The sequence below is a fragment of the Nelumbo nucifera genome, chromosome 5, assembly GCF_055504915.1.
Source record: "Nelumbo nucifera cultivar China Antique chromosome 5, China Antique-T2T, whole genome shotgun sequence".
Taxonomy (NCBI): Eukaryota; Viridiplantae; Streptophyta; class Magnoliopsida; order Proteales; family Nelumbonaceae; genus Nelumbo; species Nelumbo nucifera.
In genome coordinates this window covers 16872014-16893176 of record NC_142653.1, presented here as the reverse complement: position 1 = coordinate 16893176, position 21163 = coordinate 16872014, and the positions used below count along the sequence as shown (strand labels likewise).

Here is a 21163-nt window from a genome sequence, read left to right as displayed (position 1 = left end):
GAGTCTCTTAGAAAATGAATATATTCAGACATAGGTATTGACCTTCAAGAACTGGAATAACGTTTTTCAGCCAAGTATACAAGTGAACATAATGAAATAAGGGATCCAAACAGACTAACAGGAGTATAAGATTGCTCCGTGATTTTGATCGAGTTATTATCTATCGCCGGTCATTGAGACGATAGAAAAACATTGCATTCTCTCCTCTACTTGAAAGTCGTAATTCCATCTTTAGAGTTCTACATACTTGGAACTCTCTAGTTTCTAATCTTGGTAAAGGCCCTATGTAGCTAAAAACACTCATTTTTTTATTTGACTAAATTCTAACGGCTGAGATTATATCATTTGAGGTGCATGCCTCACAAGATGCCTCCAGGCCAAACCTGCCTTGTCTCATATCCTATTAAAACCATAGTTGTCATACAACAAAGCACCATATATCGTCTCCTATGCGTCATAATCATCACTTGCTTATTCACTATCAAAATCAGTTTTGCATTCATCAACTTTTGCTTTGTAATTCATCCTATCGATTCATAAAATTAGAATCACATCCTATAATTACATTTATGTTATTTGTAAAAAATTAGCATAATTAAAGCCCAATATAACCACACTAGTCAAGCTATTTAAATAAAAATATCAAAAACATGCTTAATGTGATGAAACACAACACAAAAAACAATTTTACTAACAATACCCATAAACTAAAATACAATGTTCAACACCAGACTACAAAATATAATGAAATATAAAATGAGCATAATCCCAGCATCTCATCATTATGGCTCCTTTGCAGATTCAATGACTTGACTAATTAACTCCCTAGGTACTTGACAGATGACTTCTCTCCAATATGAATGCATACATAAGTTCATTGCCTTCCCATATAATTTTGCATCTAAACATGGTGCATTATTTAAAACTTCAATGCATCTACTAAGTGGATATGGGTCATGTAATGGAACTGATGTCAACCTCTTTTTACGATCTTTATTAATACGATACATAGACTCAAGAGTGAATGCCATGCAAGCCTCACTAAAAGCTTTCAAATTGTTGAATTTCTTGCGTTTCCGATCCTTCAAAGTAATAGCTCTCTTTGGAGATATTGGACTCTTTTCTTGGCTGGTATCATCCATTGCATCTAATGTAAGCAAGGGATCTAAGGAACCAAAACTAATATGCCTAGTTGTTTGGTGCTCATCAGAATCTGATAAAGAATTAATACTTTCTGCCTCAAAAGTATCTTCATCTTCTGAAGTATCTTCATCTTCCTGCCTAAAAGATTTTGTATATTCACCGATTGTAGTGATGTCACCAAAAATTATACAAAGCTCATCCCATAATTGACATCCAGTTGTTTGTAAATTCTTTGCATTGGGATGATCCTGTATACATAAATATAATTAGACAAATTATACATACATAGTGATAACTTTATCAAATTAAAACATAATACACGTGACTTACTCTTACGTAGGCTTCCCATACATCACCATCATCTGCCAATATAACTTTCCTAAAAGGATCCATACTAAAACCCGTTTCTTTGCATGCATTCTTGAACTCCTTGTGCAAAAGTCGTAATTTTTGAAATTTATTCTTCAATTGCATATCTGTGTAGTTACACCCTGTCTTCTTATTGAAATCTTTCTGGATTTCTTTCCAACCAGTAGAGCTAAAGGCAGTAGTCGTCCTATTACCTTTTTTACATTGTTCTACCATTAATTCAACAAATATCCTCTCCTCCTTCCTTGTCCATTTGGCATTATCTTTTCTATCCCTAGATGGACAAAGTGACATATCTATGGCAAAACAAATAAAAGTTTACAATGCTACAATATAACATACCAAGGAAGATAGTATGGAAATGCAACAAAAAGTGGGAAGACCATGAAAATATATAGCTACATGCAGAAAATATACATGCCTGAATACTCCTCTCATATAGCAAATAAAATAACCATAGAACTTCACATATTTAAAAGAATACTAATGGAATAAAAATATGTTAAATTAATACTTTCTACATCAAGAGTACCTTTATCTTCACTGGTTGCATCACCAAAGATTATTTGAAGCTCATCCCATAACGGACATCCAATTGTTCGTAAATTTTTTGCATTGGGATGACCCTGTGTACATAAGTATGATTAGACAAATTATATACCTAACCTAAATATCTTAGCAAATTGAAACATAGTACACATGACTCACTCTTAGGTAGGCTTCCCATTCATCATCCTCTGCCAATATAACCTTCCTAGAAGGATCCATACTAAAACCCATTTGCTTGCATGCATTCTTTAACTCTTTGTGCACTTTTCTTAGTTTTTGAAATTTATTTTTCAACTGCATATCTGTGTAGTTACACCCTGTCTTCTTATTGAAATCCTTTTGGATTTCATTCCAACCGACAGAGCTAAAGGTAGTAGTTGTCCTATTACCTTTTTTGCACTGTTCTACCATTAATTCAACAAATATCCTCTCCTCTTTCCTTGTCCATTTGGCATGATCTTTTTCATCCCTAGATGAACAATGTGATGACATATCTATAGCAAAACAAATAAAACTTTAATCTATAAAAAAAAAACGAATAAAACTTTACATTGCTATAGTAATAGAATACCAAAGAAGATAGCATAGAAATGCAACAAAAGTGGAAGACCTTGAAAATATAGCTACATAGAAGAAAATATATATGCACGGCCACGGATGCTCCTCTCCATGTAGAAAATAACACAACCATAGCAGATAGCATTTCACATATTTAAAAGAATATTAATGGAATAAAGATGTTAAATTTAGAATGTTCTAATCAGTATGATTTCAAAATTCAAACCTTAATAGTGAATTGATCTACCAAAAGAATCTGAGTGTGTAACCTATGAAGGAAAAGAAAGGGAAATAAAGATTTTAGACAAAACACCATTAAATTAATAAAATTATATTATGAACCTTGGTAGGCCTTTATATTCTATTATGAGCATTTCTAATTGGAAGTTGGAATTCATTTCAATCTTTTTCCTTGCTCTTCAACATGAAGGGAGGATAAAATGGACATAGATGTGTCCCGGTACCTATTTTACTAGGTGAGACTTTTGTCTAGGGTAAGAGATAATTATGTATCCCTTTGTTAGGGTGATCATTTTCTACCTTCATTGAATCGTTTCCATTGATATATGAGTTAAAGAACCAATATATGTACTCCCAAAAAAAAATGAAAGAAAGAACCAATGTCTGTGGGTTGATTGACTTTTGAGATTGGAATTGATTATATGATATTGAACTTTATAATAGATTCATGACTAAGTTCAACTGAATTATTTTGATTATATTATCTTAGAACTTTATGCATTATTTTGAATTTATATTATATATAATATTTTATATTACATAATGTACAAAATAAATTTTATATTTTTTTAAGCCACGTGTGGCAAATTTCATTAAAAAAATGCTCAGAATACAAGATACTACAATCAGCATCAGTCAGAATAGTCCAAGAAATTGACAAAATTGGAGAAATAAATCCAGATTATTGACCAATCTGCTGAAGGATCCAGTTTGTGAGGACTCTGCAGCGGAAATCTATAAAACGCCAAAACGAAGGGCCAAACCTCCAACAGAGATAAACTCAACAAGAAACTTCCGAATAAAGCATCCGAACAACTAAACCAACAAGGGGTTAAGGAGAGAATTGATTGCCAAACTCAAACCCATCCAGTGGCAACCAACAACGGTAAACTTCAAAACCAGATGAAATAACCCACAAACCGTTAAATATACCTTATCAAAACAATCTTCTTTTAAAAATAAGTGGCCTATGGAGAAAGCCTTTTAAAAATTTAAAAACGCCTAGAAAAGCAATTACAACCACATTTCAAATAGGTGGTGGAATCCCAAAAATTTTGTCCAAATGATCATCTCTTGCAACCACCATTAATGCAAGAAAATCCATGTCCGAAATGAAAGGAGTTGTGGTGTAATTCGCGCCTACACACATAGACCTATTGATGAACGCAAAATTGAAATGCCAAAAAAATGTCGAAAAGAACAACTTGTCGGAAACTATGAGACCATGGTCACCGGAAACTGGATCTCCAGATCTTACAAGACAGAAAATAAATTTGTAGTTCCATCTTCACCGGTGACGATAATCCACTGAATCGAAACCCTTTCAGCAGACCCAAAACATCCAAAAGAATGGGACAAAACCCAACATAGAGCCCATCCCATTTAAATGCCAACAAGAATTCAGCACCATGAATTAGGTGATCGCCAACACAAGAAACAGCCCTCAAGACATTAAATCACCACACTGACCAGAACAGCACCAGAAACATCCTCTTCTCTGAGTAATCCATTGTGACCCCAATGCAGAAGGTCTGCATCCCTCGAACTCCTGGCCACATCCACAACCTTTGGTGTAGTTGTCTGAAACCAAGAAGGTTTAGACCTGTTTAGTAAGAAAAGCAAACCAGAAATGAAGAGAAGAGAAGAGAAGAGAGAAGAGAAGAGGAAGAGAGAATAGAAGAGAATGAAGGGTTCGGCTAGCTTAGTTTGCCGCCCCAAATGATATTTAAAATAGGTCTTCAACATTAAGTAGTACAATGACAAGAATGCCCCTGTCACTATAAACAATAGAAAAAAAGGTCTAACAGTACTATAGACAAGAAAGAACATATGAGCAGATGGGACCACAAGCTGGTCAACCATTTTCTCTACACTCCCCCCTCAAGTTGGGAAAATATATTGATCATTCCCAACTTACTTAAATCTGACTCAAGTTTGATTTTGTTGACTGCCTTGGTGAAGACATCAGCAAACTGCATATTAGTGGCAACACAAGGAAGGCACACTTCTTGAGAGGCAACTTTCTCTCGGATGAAATGTTTGTCAACTTCAATGTGTTTGGTTCTATCATGCTGTATTGGGTTGTGGGCAATGTTAATGGCCGTCTGGTTATCACAATACAGCATCAAGGGCCTTTCAAACTCAATTCCCAATTCTGTAAGGAGAGACTTCAGCCATAATATTTCAGCAACACCATTAGCCATAGACCTGTATTTAGCTTCAGCACTGGACCGAGCAACAACATTTTGCTTCTTGCTCCTCCATGAAACTAAGTTTCCTCCAACAAAGGCACAATACCCAGAGGTAAATCTCCTATCATCAATACAACCTGCCCATCAATCTTCATATGGCCACTATTTTTAAAAAGTATACCTCGGCCTGGACACCTCTTCAAGTAGGCTAAAATTCTCTCAACAGCAAGGAGGTGTGAGGTCTTGGGAGAGTGCATTTACTGACTAACAACACTTATAGCATACGAAATGTCAAGGCGAGTTAGACATAGGTAGAGAAGTCTTCCTACAAGTTGTTGATACATACCTTTATCTTCTAAAGGCTCACCATCCTCTGCATTAATCTTATGATTTTGCTCAATGGGAGTAATAGCAGGCTTAGCTCCTAGTTTTCCTGTCTCTTCCAAGAGATCAAGAACATACTTCCTTTGGGAAACAAAAATGTCATGCTTGGACCTTGCAACTTCTATCCCAAGGAAATACCTCAACTCACCCAGGTCCTTTACTTCAAATTCTTGATTCAACAATTGCTTAAGAGAGTTAATCTCATCAATATCACTTCCTGTCACCACAATGTCATCCACATAGAGTCAAAGTAGATTCTTTCTTCTTAAAGAACAGAGTGTGGTCAGATTTGGATTGAACATAGCCAAATCTTTCCAAAGCAATTCTGAATCTATCAAACTATGCCCTTGGAGATTGTTTTAGACCATACAAAGCTTTCTTCAACTTGCAAACTTTCTTATCAGTCTCTGCACCATAGAAACCAGGAGGTAACTCCATATACACCTCCTCCTACAAGTCACCATTTAGAAATGCATTCTTAACATCCATCTGAAACGGAGGCCAAGAGAAGTTAGCAGCAAGAGACAGTAAAACCCTAATGGTATTCATTTTTAAAACTGGTGCAAACGTCTCCAAGTAATCAATACCATTAGTTTGAGTGTATCCCTTAGCCACCAGTCTAGCTTTATACCTTTCAATTGTAGCATCAGCATTATACTTAACTGTGAATATCCACCTACACCCAACAGGCTTCTTCTCTCTTGGTTGATCAACCAGTTCCCAAGTATCATTCTTTACAAGGGCATCCATCTCAGCCTTCATTGCTTCCTTCCACTCAATGACAACAAGGGCCTCTTGAACTGTTCTGGGAATGGGAATGGCAGTAATGAAGGCTAAAAAGGACTTATATGATGATGAAATGTGATCATAAGAAAGGAAATGAGAGATACAATGGGCAGAGGATGAGGTACACTGACGTTTCCCCTTACGTACTACAATCGGAAGGTCAAGGTCATCTGAGGATGGCAAAGACACAGTAGTGGAAGAGGGTATGTCATCAATAATAGGAGTGGGTACGTCATCAGTAGCAGTAGGGGGTAAGGAGGAAGCAATACCTGAATCTGGTGCGGCAAAAGAGATAGGAACTAGCCTGGACTGATCATTACTAGAACCAACTTTCTGCCACCATCTTCTGTGAAACACCCTCAATTCTTTACACTTTTGACAACTCCCTTCAATACACTCCTCTCCACTTGCAAGAATGGGCAAAGGAACATCTTGAGCAAACACACCCCGCTCACCACTCTCACCCTGAGGTGAAACCCTAGGGTAATAAGGGACATCTTCAAAGAAGGTGACATACATAGATACAAATCTGGTTCTCGAGACAGGGTCATAGCAATAATACCCCTTTTGATTTTGTGCATACCCTAGGAAAATACATTTGGCAACCTTAGGATCAAATTTTGAACATGTAGGCCCAAGGATTTGGACAAAACAAGTGCAACCAAAGGTTTTGGAAAGAACAGAGAACTGCTCCTTATCAGGATACAACAAGTTAAAAGTTTTCATGTCCAAGACTCGTGAAGGAATCCTGTTAATGAGATAAACAACAGTAAGAATAGCATCCCCCCAGAAACGAATTGGAACATTAGTATTCAGCATAATGCTTCTTGCAACTTCAAGGATGTGTCTGTTTTTCCTCTCAGCTACACCGTTATGCTATGGTGTATGAGGACAAGTGCTCTGATGAATCACTCAGTGTTCAAAGAGATAAGAGGATAGGGGTTTTGCAAAAATGTTCTTTGGCATTATCAGATCAGAGATTTTTTATTTTAACACCAAAATGAGTCAAGATCATTTGATGAAAATGCGGGTCAAAGAGGGAACCTCATCCCAAGAGCGCATGAGGTAAACCCATGAAAACCGAGAGTGGTCATCAACAAACAATAGAAAGTGTTTGTACCCACCCATAGCAAGAATATGATAAGGCCCCCAAACATCAGTATGCACAATTTCAAAAAGAACAAAACTTCTTTTATTACTTTGTGAATAAGTTGATCTACAATGCTTTGCCAACTCACAACTCTCACACTTCAGACTGGCCATTTGGATTGACTCAAACAAATTAGGAAAAAGACTCCTTAAAGACCCAAAAGAAAGATGACCCAATCGATTATGCCAAAGCATAATTTGACTCACAGACTGTGACACAAAAGACTTCCCACTTTCTTTCCTCTTCCCAGGTGGATGTTCAAGCAAGTAGATCCCATTCGTCTCACGGCCAGTCCCAATCACCTTCCTTGTAGCCAGATCCTGAAAAACACAATGATCAGGGAAAAATGTTACAGAACAGTTCTGGTGTTTAGTGATACTATTGACAGAAAGCAAATTACTGCTTAGTTTAGGAACATGCAGAACTGAGGATAAGGAAATAGCATCAAAGACATTGATGTCTCCCTTGCCTAAAACAAGGACAAGAGAGCCATCAGCAATAGACACTTTGTCTATGCCAGAGGACAAGCAATAGGTGTGAAACAATGAAGATAAATTAGCCATATGATCAGATGCACCTGAATCAATAATCCAAAAATGGCTAATGTTACCTGGGGTAGAGGCATGATAGGCAAAGGCCTTTGTACCTGATTAAGCAAAAGCAGAGGTGGGAGTAGAATGAGACTGTCAAGCAACCAGCTTCACTCTCCAATTGAGATAAAGCAGCCCTAACAGCAGCCAATGCATCAAGAGAACTAGATCTAGTGTTGGGAGTGGATGGAGATCCTGTGGTTATAGCTGTGGATGAAGCTCCTATGGTTATAGCTGCATTAGTGTTTCCCTTCTTGTTCCTAAGTCTTTCTGGAATTAACTGAGGATGAAGCTTCCAACAAGTGTCCTTAGTATGTTTTGGCTTCTTACAGTAGTCACAAAACGCATCCCTCTTTCCATCCCTCTCCTTATCACCTCCAGTCTTTGGTTTTATAGCTGCAAAAGCCAATTCCATAGATGGGATTTGCAACATAACCTTCCTTCTACTTTCCTCACTATGTACCATAGATTAGGCTTGAGATAAAGAGACACTATCTCTAGTGAGAAGTTGTCGTCTTACAATGTCAGTCAGAATTCAGCCCAACCAGGAATTCAAACACTATTTTTCTCAACCAATTTCCTGAATGTGGCAGCATCCTTTTGGCTCTCCCACTCAATAGTCTCAAGATGATCTCTCATACCACAATGATTTCAAGGTGGAGAAATAGACTGACACAGGTTTCTCCCCCTGTTTAAGATTATTCACCTCCATTTTTAGTTCATAGGCTCTAGCATTACTAAGGGGCTGAGAATAGGTTTTTTTCATATTGTCCCAAATCTCCTTAGCTGTCTTTTCCCAAAGATAGTTTCTACTAATATGAGGCTGTATAGAGTTGCATAACCAAGTCATAACCAAATAATTTTCTTGAACCCATTTAGCAAGGGAAGGGTCCTCCTGTGTTGGTTTCTTTGTGCCTCCCATCACACGCCCCAGTTTTCCCCTCCCTCCAATGGCCATCATAGCTGTTTGGGCCCATTCCAAATAGTTTGTTCCATCAAACTTGACTATAGTAATCTGAAATGAATTGTTATCAGTAGAGTTACACCTACAAGTCCTTCTCCATTTGGTTTGTTCTCATTTCCAGCCATTTCCATGCTGAAGTGGACAAAGAGTAATCACTGAATGAAGGGTACACAGCACTCTCCAAATTCCTTTTCTAAACAGAAATTCCAAGTACTGTCCAAACAGCATCCAAAGGAAGCAAAAAAACTTCAGAGACCTTTTTACAAAACACAAGGTGGGCAGTAAAGGAGACCACACTATCAAAAAATAATATAGCCTAGAAAATAGTCCGTACAGGTGCCCTAAACAGTCCAAGAGAAAAGACCAACCAGCAGTTATGATTCCAGAGATATTTCAGCCACTTGAAAGTCCAAAAAATATGAAAACAACCCAAAAATTTATGGGCTAAAGCAGTCTAAAAGAACAGCCGAATAGCAGTACTAATTTCAGAGAAATTTCAGATACTTTAACAGTCCAGAAAAATAAGGAAAACAACCCAGAAATTATTGGGCACCACTCTCAATCTCTGATTTAAGCTCTAAATCAGAAACCAACCTGTTTTCTTTGATTCTTCCTAGTCACCAGATAGCTCTCCAAGAGGTTTGAATCTTGGGCACCTTCTTCAATCTCCAATGACCTCCAAGAACCAGGCGACTCAAACTAAAGCTTCCAGCCCTAGAACAACTCCCATGTAGTCGGTTGGACAACACCTACATGAGAACTGATGTAACCGTTTTTGGTCACGTACCATTTTTTGTGATGTATAAATTTTTTGGCTAAGTACCTCGTTGTTTGACTCGGTGGTGACATGCCTTGGTGATGAGCTACCTGGTGGCGAACTGCCTGGTGGCGAACTGCCTGGCGGCGAGCTGCCTGGTGGCGAACTGCCTGGTGGCGAACTGCTTGGGGGCGAACTGCCTGGTGGCGCTCCCTAGTGGCGAACTGCCTGGTGGCGAACTGCTTGGTGGTGAGCTGCCTGGTGGCGAACTGCCTGGTGGCGAACTGCTTGGGGGCGAACTGCCTGGTGGCGATCTCCCTGGTGGCGAACTGCCTGGTGGCGATCTCCCTGGTGGCGATCTCCCTGGTGGCGAACTGCCTGGTGGCGAGCTGCCTGGTGGCGAGCTACCTGGTGGCGAACTGCCTGGTGGCAAACTGCCTGGTGGCGAACTGCTTGATGGCAAACTGCCTGGTGAAGAACTGCCTGGTGGCGAGCTGCCTGGTGGACTCGTCACTTGACTTGCTCCTAGGCGGCCTGCAACTCAGAGGATGGTGGAGCTCCTTGGTGCAGCGCAACCCGACTACCCTCCGCGTGAGGTGATTTTCTCTCCTTTGTAGGCGGCGGGAGCTGAGGGACCTACAAGAACTGAATCAGAGGACCCGGGGGTATTTTCCCGGCGGGGACTCTCCGATGCCTAAGTTAGCATTCTGATTACAGAGGGCTTGGAGAGAAATGAGAGAGCTAGAAAGCGGGGGTTACCATCCTTTTTCCTCCCCTTTGGCTTTGGGGGTCGGAGTCCTTATATAGTGGTGCCCTCGCGGGTTAGGTGGGTGAAAAGCCTTCAAACGGTAAGATGTCATATCCCATCAGAACTAGGGTACGGTGATGAACTCCTCAAGGTTGTCAGGCTGGCGCTTGTGCCAGGCGGCCAGGTCGGCGCCTGGGCCAGGTTGTCAAGTCGGCGGGTCGTTGTCCGGGCCAAGTTGCCAGGTCGGCGCCTGTGTCCGGGCCAGGTTGTCAGGTCGGCGCCTGTGTCAGTCGGCGGGTTGATGTCCGGGTCAGGTTGCCAGGCCGGCGCCTGTGTCCGGGCCAGGTTGTCAGGTCGGCGCCTGTGTCCGGGCCAGATTGCCAGGTCGGCGCCTGTGTCAGGGCCAGGTTGCCAGGTCGGCGCCTGTGGCAGGCTGATCTGGCCAGGCCGCGCTAGGCCGCGTGCAGGTCGCGCCATGCCAGCCAGACCGGTGCCCGGGGGGGACACCAATTTGGTAAGTTGTTGCCTGGGTGCTTGCCTAGTTGTCACAAGGTGCCACGTGTCGCAATTTCAATGGAGGGCCAAATCTGCCCTCATCAATTACCCCCTACTCCCGAGCTGAGAGTAACTCAGCAAAGGGAGTAGATTTCTTTTGGCCCGTAAGTCGACGAGCTAGTAAGTTTTGATCCAATTCCTTAGGCTTTGGGAGCTGCCTGTATGCGACGAGCTGCCAGTAAGACAAGGGGGTCTCCGCCAGTTCAGTAGTGTAGCCCATAGGCTCTGGGGCAACATATAGTTCACTTTTGCTGATTTTGTTCATGCTGAGGAAGCGACTGGATATTTAGCAATAGTGTGGCCCGCAGGCTTTAGGAGTGACTCGTAGTCTACTCTTCTTTGACTTTTGCTCGTGCCGGAGAGGCGACCGGGCCTTAAGCAGTAATGTGGCCCGTAGGCTTTGGGAGTGACTCGTAGTCTACTCTTTTTTGACTTTCCCATGCCGGAGAGGCGACCGAGTTTTAAACAGTAATGTGGCCCGTAGGCTTTTGGGAGTGACTCGTAGTCTACTCTTTTTTGACTTTTGCCCATGCCGGAGAGGCGCCCGGGTTTTAAGCAGTAATGTGGCCCGTAGGCTTTTGGGAGTGACTCGTAGTCTACTCTTTTTTGACTTTCCCCGTGCTGGAGAGGCGACCGGGTCTTAAGCAGTAATGTGGCCCGTAGGCTTTTGGGAGTGACTCGTAGTCTACTCTTTTTTGACTTTTGCCCGTGCCGGAGAGGCGACCGGGTTTTAAGCAGTAATGTGGCCCGTAGGCTTTTGGGAGTGACTCGTAGTCTACTCTTTTTTGACTTTGCTCGTGCCGGAGAGGCGACCGGGTCTTAAGCAGTAATGTGGCCCGTAGGCTTTGCCTGTGAGGTGTCGAGCTATGATTGTGCTACATCAGCTTCGTAATGCCGGTCACCCACTCCTACAAGAAGCTACTAGGAGCTCGACCTTCGGGGGCAGCACTACTAACTTTAGGTCGCCAGCTCACACGGGAGCCTTGGAAGGCTCGACCGGTAAGGGCGCCTATGTAATCTGTTGGCCGTCAACTCCCGCGGAAGCCACGAAGAGCTCATCTTTGTAGGGGGGACCTTGCGGAGATGACTGATGAGGCATTATCTAAATTGAAAGTAAGGTTGGTAGAGCTACTTAGTCTGTTAGCTCCCTGCATAGTTTTTGAGTTCATAAAAAATGTAAACTATAAAGTGATAGCTTCAAAAAAGTGAGGACTTAGCTTTGGTAAGATGAGAACTTAGCTTTTGTAGGATGAGAACTTAGCTTTTCGTAGCGTGTTCCCACAGACGGCGCCAATTGATGTAACCGTTTTTGGTCACATACCATTTTTTGTGATGTATAAATTTTTTGGCTAAGTACCTCGTTGTTTGACCCGGTGGTGACATGCCTTGGTGGCGAACTCCCTGGTGGCGAACTGCCTGGTGGCGAGCTGCCTGGTGGCGAACTGCCTGGTGGCGAAATGCTTGGGGGCGAACTGCCTGGGGGCGAACTGCCTGGTGGCGAACTGCCTGGGGGCGAACTGCCTGGTGGCGATCTCCCTGGTGGCGATCTCCCTGGTGGCGATCTCCCTGGTGGCGAGCTGCCTGGTGGCGAATTGCCTGGTGGCGAACTGCCTGATGGCAAACTGCCTGGTGAAGAACTGCCTGGTGGCGAGCTGCCTGGTGGCGAACTGCCTGGTGGACTCGTCACTTGACTTGCTCCTAGGCGGCCTGCAACTCAGAGGATGGTGGAGCTCCTTGGTGCAGCGCAACCCGACTACCCTCCGCGTGAGGTGATTTTCTCTCCTTTGTAGGCGGCGGGAGATGAGGGACCTACGAGAACTGAATCAGAGGACCCGGGGGTATTTTCCCGGCGGGGACTCTCCGATGCCTAAGTTAGCATTCTGATTACAGAGGGCTTGGAGAGAAATGAGAGAGCTAGAGAGCGGGGGTTACCATCCTTTTTCCTCCCCTTTGGCTTTGGGGGTCGGAGTCCTTATATAGTGGTGCCCTCGCGGGTTAGGTGGGTGAAAAGCCTTCAAACGGTAAGACGTCATATCCCATCAGAACTGGGGTACGGTGATGAACTCCTCGAGGTTGTCAGGCTGGCGCTTGTGCCAGGCGGCCAGGTCGGCGCCTGGGCCAGGTTGTCAGGTCGGTGTCCGGGCCAGGTTGTCAGGTCGGCGCCTGTGTCCGGGCCAGATTGCCAGGTCGACGCCTGTGTCCGGGCCAGGTTGCCAGGTCGGCACCTGTGGCAGGCTGATCTGGCCAGGTCGCACAGGCCGCGCGCAAGTCGCGCGCAGGCCGCGTGCAGGCTTCGTGCAGGTTGCGCCAGGCCAGCCAGACCGGTGCCCGGGGGGGACACCAATTTGGTAAGTTGTTGCCTGGGTGCTTGCCTAGTTGTCACAAGGTGCCACATGTCGCAATTTCACTGGAGGGCCAAATCTGCCCTCATCAAGAGCCCAAGCCAAGTTTAGGCCTGCTCTGATACCAAGTTGTCTGCAACCAAGAAGGTCCAGACCTGTTTAATAAGAAAAGCAAATCAAAAATGAAGAGAAGAGAAGAGGAGAAGAGGAGAAGAGGAGAAGAGGAAGAGAGAATAGAAGAGAATGAGGGGTTCAGCTAGCTTAGTCTACCACCCCAAATGATATTTAAAATAGGTCTTCAACATTAAGTGGTACAATGACAAGAACACCCCTGTCACTAGAAACAATAGAAAAAAAGGTCTAACATAAACAAGAAAGAACATATGAGCAGATGGGACCACAAGCTGGTCAACCATTTTCTCTACAGGTGTTATGCCAAGAAAAAATTTCTACTACCTCACCCACTAAGCCAATACTGCCCGCCGGAAATTCCCTTCAGATGAGAGAGGTTTGAAGGCCAATCCCATTGATGCCCAAACTGAGATGAAGTCCCCATACTGTAGAATCACATCCATCCTCACCCCCTACCTTTCCAATCCTTCTGTAACACACCCTATTAATAGGAATAGGAGAAAAGAAAAAACTCACGATAGTGAGTGGAATACTCACAAGCAGAGGTGTGAGAGGAAGACTCAGCACCTAGCAATGCAAGAGAGAGAGAGAGAGAGAGGGAAAAAAAACTTGCATAACCAATTATAAATTTTATATTATGACATATAAAATATTATACATTTAACATTTTATACATAAAATTCATAGGCCCAAAGTCAGGACCAGCCCGGCTCATGATCACCACTACCCTTTGTTGAATTTATTTCCATTGATATACAAGTTGAAGTACCAATGTATGTGGGTTAATTGACTTTTGAAGTTGGACTTGATTATATGATCTTAATTCTTAAAGCTTTATGATAGATTCATGAATGGATTAAACCCACCCTTTGGATTTGGTTATGATTACAATTTTCTTAACATTATTACGAGTCTGTGTTTATGTGTAAGGTTGCTTGTATGCATTTCTGTGTATGTTTTCTAAGTGATGTGTTTTTAGTAGCATTATAAAGCATGCTGCATATTACACATACTAGTTTCAAAAAGAGAGGTATGACAACTAAAGATTTGTATAAATGACAATTACAGAAGTACCCATGGCATGTCTAGCACAAAATCTCTGAGTCTCCTCACCATGTTTTTATTTTTATGCACCTCATATGTGGGCATCATTTATGGTGAATGGATGCTATTGCTTTCCTTTTATTGTGGTTGATTAAGTGTTTCCAAGGTTCAAAATTTTATCATGTATCGGGCCGTATCGGTGGGTCACCGATGCACCAAATATCAATCTTTTCAGATTTTGGCCTATTTCAGAGGTAGGCAAGCCTAAGACCTACCCCTCTACTCAATTTTTGAGGGGGGGGGGAAGATAAAAAGGATGAGTGTGGTTCAAAGTACTGATACACCCCTTCCCCCATATCGAGGTGTACCAATACTTTAAACCTTGAGTTTTTCTGGGTCATTATCATGATCTTGCAGCTAATTCTAGTACTAGGGATGATCCTGGGTAGGATTGGGCCAGGTTTTTACATGGTGTTAACAACCTTGATGTCTGTCCAGGCCAAGGCAGGCCAAACCCCAAGGCTGGCCCATATGATTTAATAGTATCTATACTATATACTAAAAAAATTGAGCCACACCACATGGCCTGTTTTTGCTCCAAAATCCTCATTCTACTTTTCTCCTTTTTTGAATTTTCTGATTTTTAAATTTTGTGATAATACACGGCTGTTCAAAATGTGTACAGCCACGTTGTATTGGTTGTCCTTATCACCTATTATAATGCTATAGTTTACTTACAAATCTACAATATGTTTCTTCTCCACTCTTTCCTTTTCCCCAAAATTTCCACCTAATCATCTGCCTTTTGTCAGTTCCTTCTCTTCCTCGTCTTCTTAAAGCCTTTTTTTCGATCTTAGCAAGACCTACCCCCTGAAAACAACAAAAAATACAAAATGTTCATTATTTAGTGTATCGAGGTGTGACTGATACAATACAATACGCCCTGATACGTGATAAATTTTGAACCTTGCTCCTAATCCTGGGGCCAGTTGAGGTTTCAAGCGCCTGTATGTGTGGGATGGGTGGGTTTTCGGTTTTTTACCCCTGTGATCTTTTAATTTCCTTTTTTTCTTTCATTGCTGGTAAAATGAAAATTATAAGCCATCCTTATTGGTGAGGTAAACAAACAAAACTCAAAAACCAAAGAAATAAGGCTGATGGATATTAAGTAGTCCAAACATGTTTCTACCATCCGTTGTTAGCCTTCTACCTATTATTCTTCTTCACTGCCTTCAGATGTTTTACCCCTCTGAATGCAGTGTAATATTTCTGGAGCTTTACTGATCTGGGCATATCCCCCCCCCCTCCCCCTTTTTTGATAAATCAAGGTCTTCAGTGGAAAGACAAAGAAAATCCCTATTTCTAATGATGAAAATCAATATGGTTTTGATTAATGATTAGGGGTATTCCCTGCATTAAAAAAAAAGACTTCTCCAAATGACTCCCCTTTCTTTTCTGGAAGTCAAGCATGATATTTTCCTCTTTTCTTGCGGATGATTTACCTAATCTGTAATTCCTTGAAGTTTACCTGTATTTCTCCAATCCAGATAAGAGATTATTCACTGTTGACCCACATGGCCTTTTTTTTGTCTCTTTTTTCTCAGTTCTCTGTCCTAGGACTAAGTTGCTGATTTATGCCATTTGGTTAGGTTCCACCTTACTGAAAATAAGGGTGTTAATTAGGAGGTGATACATTATTGTCTGCATTTCTGTGTATGTTCCCTAGGTAATGTGTTTTTAGTATAGCATTGTAAAGCATACTGCATATTACATAAATGTAACGGTTTCCTCTTGAATAGATGATTATATATTATTGTCTTATGGTCTAAAGTTGATGCTGTCCAAGAGAATTATTAAAATGGTTCTAATGGCACTCTGAACACATGAGTAATGATATGGACATTATTTCTTTTAATTGTTAATGGGACATTTTCTTCTACAAAATTCCTTTTTTATCAGTAACTGTAAATTTTTATTGATATTAGCAGAATGTACAAGGAGCAAATCATAACTGATGCAAAACCTTTTGGCTAGATAAAAAGACCAAAATATGCAAAAAAACACCCATTAAGTATCAAAATCCACAAAACATCTGTTTAAACCACCAACCAAAAGATCAAGAGAATGTTCTGGTCATACTAGGAAGTCCTTGCTTCCGCATTTGACAGTTGTATATGACATCATAGAGCGCCATATGTTTGCAAGTGTGTTTATGTGTGTGCACGTACGCACAGGTGCATGTGTGTGTGTGTGTGTGAGAGAGAGAGAGAGTAGCAATAGATACCAAAGAGATGTCATTCATCATTCAAAATTTTTCCAGACTTCCAGTTTCTAAAGAACAAGTGGTGTTAGTAGCACTTGACAGCAAGCATTCAAGGAGATAACAATAAGCTTATAGATGAATAACTAGAGATGCAACAATCTGGGTTGCAAAGCAATACTAAATTAGTTTCTACAACCATAAGGGAAAATAGGAGAAACAACACGAGACATAAAATGAAGAAACAACTACCATTCCAAATTTCAGCATAAGAAATGATATATGCTGCACTAGCCAGTAAATTAAAGTCACAGGCCCCCAACTGAAGAAGTATATCAGACCAAAAGCACGTCATTTTTTTTTTTGACAAAATGACTGGACCAAAAGCACATCATTATAACTCCAAATTTCAATGTACATGTGGCATGAGATGTCTCTATAGGTTAGAAAAACCAATTTTTAAAACATTGCCAAGAAAGGAGATGTAGGAAGAAGCTAGAAACATCAAATATAAACAATATCAATACCTTTCCTGGTCAGAATTTCACTCATGAACTTTCTCTTTGTGTTTGTATGCTACCCTATCTTCTAATTGCACTGACTATTGAGGCATCAACCACTGTTGTATTGGTCAGAGAAAAAACTAGTGAATAGTACTTTGTTTTGAAATATTGCAGGAGTTGAAAACTGCAGTACAAGGATCAGTACTTCGGATAAAACCTTCTCAGAAGAATGTCAATGACTTGGTTGGAGATGCACCAATCTTTTTAAGGACATGGTAGCTCGGACTGATAAGTTACAAAGGGCATTCCATAATCCATATCGAGACCTGCCAATTAAACCTTATCAATGTTAAGCATTCCAAGTACATAGATGAACTAATAAGTTCATGTTTGAGTATGTTGTCTATTACATGGGCACAAAAGACACATCAGTGTGCAGTTGAAACGCAGAAAAGTGGTATGGAAATGGAATCATACTAAGGATAATGAGTTTATATTGGAATCTCATGGATGTTTGACTAGGAATCCAGGAATAAGGAGTGACTGGTAGTTGCAAGGGCAAAGTAGACATTTTTATTGATATCATGGATTCCAGTGTGGTGAAAGCGTGCTCACCCCCAGCCCCCACACAAAAGTTGAGTATAGGAATTTTCTGTTTTTCCGTCTGATTCTTTTCTAAAATTTGAGCAATGGAGGTAATTTCCTTATTTTACATTTTTATATGTGGGGCCTGATCATTTTAAGTTGTTAACGATGGCACTGTTACAGTTTGTTTCAAGTTTCGAAAATCATTGGGTTAACAGGTTAGAAATTAGAGTATTCTTTCTCTTAACTGGGTGGGCATTGGCAAATGGCAAAAGCATAGTATTCTTTCTCTTAATTCATCCTATTTTTCAGGATGCTAACAACCTTTCATTTCCCACTCTTGAGAACTCTGTTTGTGCAGGATTTTGTAGCAGATAGATGACAAAGATTGTTCACTTGATTATTAGTTTATTAAAGCTAATATTTAACTTTAACATGCTTAGGAAAACCTTAAAATTCTTCTAGAGAGCAATTCATTGAAGGAGCTAGGGAGAGGGAGTGAGGGAGGGAACACTATTATCCAATCATAGTATGTATAAAGGATACAGGAATAATCCAGGTTCAAAACAATAATGGTTCAAAAATGATACAACTTAAGATTCTGGTACAATTCTGGCTCAAAAAAATGCATTATCAATAAAAAGTAGTCATTTACATGCATATATATGTTTATACCATCAACATCTAGAAAACTAATCATATCTGTTGACACATCTTAACAATTCTTAAAATTCGACAAGTATCTGCTGAAAATAGACTTTTTCAGACATTCTAAAACTTTGTTAATATTCTTATCCCTGTGACACAGAAACAATGGCTATGGTGAGGGGAAGGTAGAATTACCATGTTAACAAAAAGGATACAGTTAAATATACTTATTTAAAGAGAAACATGGCAACAAGTTGTTTTATTTTAGATTCATGACACCAATGAATGCTTTATACCGTTTTGTTCAAATATGTTTATATTGTGTCTAATTCGTCTTATCAAAAAAAGAAGAATTCTTTCTTGTCTAAGTTATGGATGAAATTTAAAACATTTTGGCTTCAAACTGTATTTTTTCTTTTTTTTTTCTTTCTCACTCAAAAATTTTAGTTAGAGGAAAAGCATCATAGCCTCGCCTGCCATCACATAACTCAAACTCTCTGGGTGGATGTGTCTGCATTTTGGGCAATCCTATCGACATCTCCGTGAACTGTCGCAAACAGCTGCTTGGAAAGACTTCTCTCTTTGGCTAGACAAGGTTTGCAATGACTTCCTCTTTCTCTACAAATTTTTTGTATATTTTAGTGGTTTTTATTTAATATCTATTGATTATCATATGATCTAACACCCGGGGCTCCAGGGCCTTTGATGTATGGTTCAAACCTTGCTGGATAGAGAGGTGGGTGTTTTGGCTCAAGCAATGATGTCCATCAAAGCAATTGTAAAACAATATCCAGAAAATCACGATAAAGTAATATTCTTAACCCTTCCGTCCCCCATTTGTTGATTTGTCGGTTCAAGATGGAGTAATTTGTTCGTGCTATTTGCAGAATTTTAAATGAAACTCAATAGATGATATGCTCATATTCTAGTTGTTTTTGTTTCTCGTATGAAACTTTAAGATAAAGAGAAGCTGGGAACCAGGACAAAGAGAGATCATGAGATCCAATGCTCAGAAAAATAAGGACTGGGTGATCTGAGAGAGCTTACCAGAGACCGGTGCAGACAGCCCTAAGCTGGTTGATCGCGAGAGTGTCGAATCAAGAATGAGAATCGGCAGCTCCGGGCACGGTTGTTTTTCGTGCCGCGGGCTAGGGCCTACGGCCCATTTCTCATTCCAAAGAGGATAAAATTAGGCCTGGACTCACATATCCCGCATTTTTTGGTAACATGGGTTTGAGCTGAGCCTGGTATACACGAGCCACGAGCCGAGCTTTTTACTAACTGTTCGAATTTAGTTAGGCTCGGTTTAAATTGAATTTTGAGTTAAACTTAAATCTATTATATGGATTTATTAATCAAGCTGAGTTCGAGTCTAATAAAGCTCGGTTCATAAGGTTCACGAGCCTAATCGAGCTTATATATATATATATATATATATATATCAAAGATTAAAGTATCGTACAAGGTTCAAAGTATCTGAAACTCAAGGTGTATCGGAAAGTTAATTTTAAGAGACATATCGAGATACACTTTAGAAACGTATAGATATGGACGGAAAATCAAGATAGGCATGGATACACTAGAAAATTAAAAAAAAATCCTTAAAAATATGAAAAATAATAAAAATGAGTTTTATGTGAGTATAACTAATTTATTTAAATATGAAAACCATTCTTTGATGATTTATATAAAGTATCGGGATATAATTAGTAACCATTAAAAAATAATAGAAGAACTGAAATGTGTGTATATATACTAATATTTATTAGTTAATATTTATTATATATACATTTAGATAATGTTTATTATGTATACAAGTTAATATATACCTTAATTTTTAATAAATAAATATAACTTGTATTCATCTTATTATTACATAAATACTAATAATCAAATTTATAGCATTTGTTGGGAAACATCCACCAAGGCAAGAAAGACGAAAAAACATGCCATTCTAATAAGTAATTAAGGTTGGCATAATGGTTAATTAATTATTGTTATAAGCAAATGGCTTGGGTTCGAAACTTGTTATGTTTGGTTTATGTTTTTTAACAAGTTATTTCACTTAAATAACATTTAATGACATATTTAATATTATAATCAAAGGTAATTTAAATGAGCATTTAATTAAATTATATTAGAAAAATACATACAAATTCCACAAATAGTATATAAATATATAAAAAATGTATATTTTAATGGTGAATATGAAAAAATATATTACAATTAATATATCGGGATGCCTATATATCATATAATTTTATTTATAATGCATCAATTAAGAGTCCAAGGCACTAAACACATGTGCATATTATATTTTAATTATTATATCACTTGTTTTTATTTTACTATTTAAATTTTTTAACATTAACAAAAAATCAATTAAATATTAAATTCTCAAATGAAAATTAAAATACAAATTAATAATTCACAAAAATATAATATTAACTTAAAGTATATCAAATTTGTTACATTTTATAAGATACATATCCTATAAAAATTCATAATTTTTAATTACTAATATAGTTATTCCATTGTTAATATTTTTATTTCTATAAATAATTCAGAATAAAAATTCGTTTTTTTAAATAAATGTAGATTAGTGAATTTGATATATTCAATTTAATATTATATTCTTCAATATTTTTATTCTTTATAAATAAT

The 21163-nt window shown here is 39.6% G+C and overlaps 1 protein-coding gene across 3 annotated transcripts; it reads right to left on the bottom strand.

Annotated features, from left to right (window-relative positions):
• Positions 1–660: 660 nt before the first annotated feature.
• On the bottom strand, positions 661–19745 carry LOC104595484 (L10-interacting MYB domain-containing protein-like). Of its 3 annotated transcripts, none has more exons than XM_010256220.3 (7): positions 19547–19745; positions 17472–17592; positions 17291–17382; positions 2221–2555; positions 2045–2138; positions 1474–1808; positions 661–1391 (listed from the first exon to the last, which is right to left on the bottom strand). In XM_010256220.3, the coding sequence occupies exons 3-7, from the start codon at positions 17313–17315 to the stop codon at positions 783–785; spliced, it is 1398 nt and encodes a 465-aa protein (XP_010254522.1). In that variant the 5' UTR covers positions 17316–17382; positions 17472–17592; positions 19547–19745; the 3' UTR covers positions 661–782. The 3 variants fall into 3 exon arrangements, with proteins under 3 accessions (XP_010254522.1, XP_010254521.1, XP_088743977.1); XM_010256219.3 differs by having other exon boundaries at positions 17484–17592; positions 19547–19685; XM_088887851.1 differs by having other exon boundaries at positions 2221–2530; positions 17484–17592; positions 19547–19685.
• Between the last annotated feature and the right edge of the window lie 1418 nt (positions 19746–21163).

Coding starts and splice junctions, on each gene's coding strand:
- LOC104595484 (XM_010256220.3), bottom strand. CDS start 17,315: ATGAGTGAAATTCTGACCAGGAAAG. Junction 1,809..2,044: donor TGCAACCAGTGAAGATAAAG/GTACTCTTGATG, acceptor GTTTTGCCATAG/ATATGTCACTTTGTCCATCT. Junction 1,392..1,473: donor TATGGGAAGCCTACGTAAGA/GTAAGTCACGTG, acceptor TTATGTATACAG/GATCATCCCAATGCAAAGAA.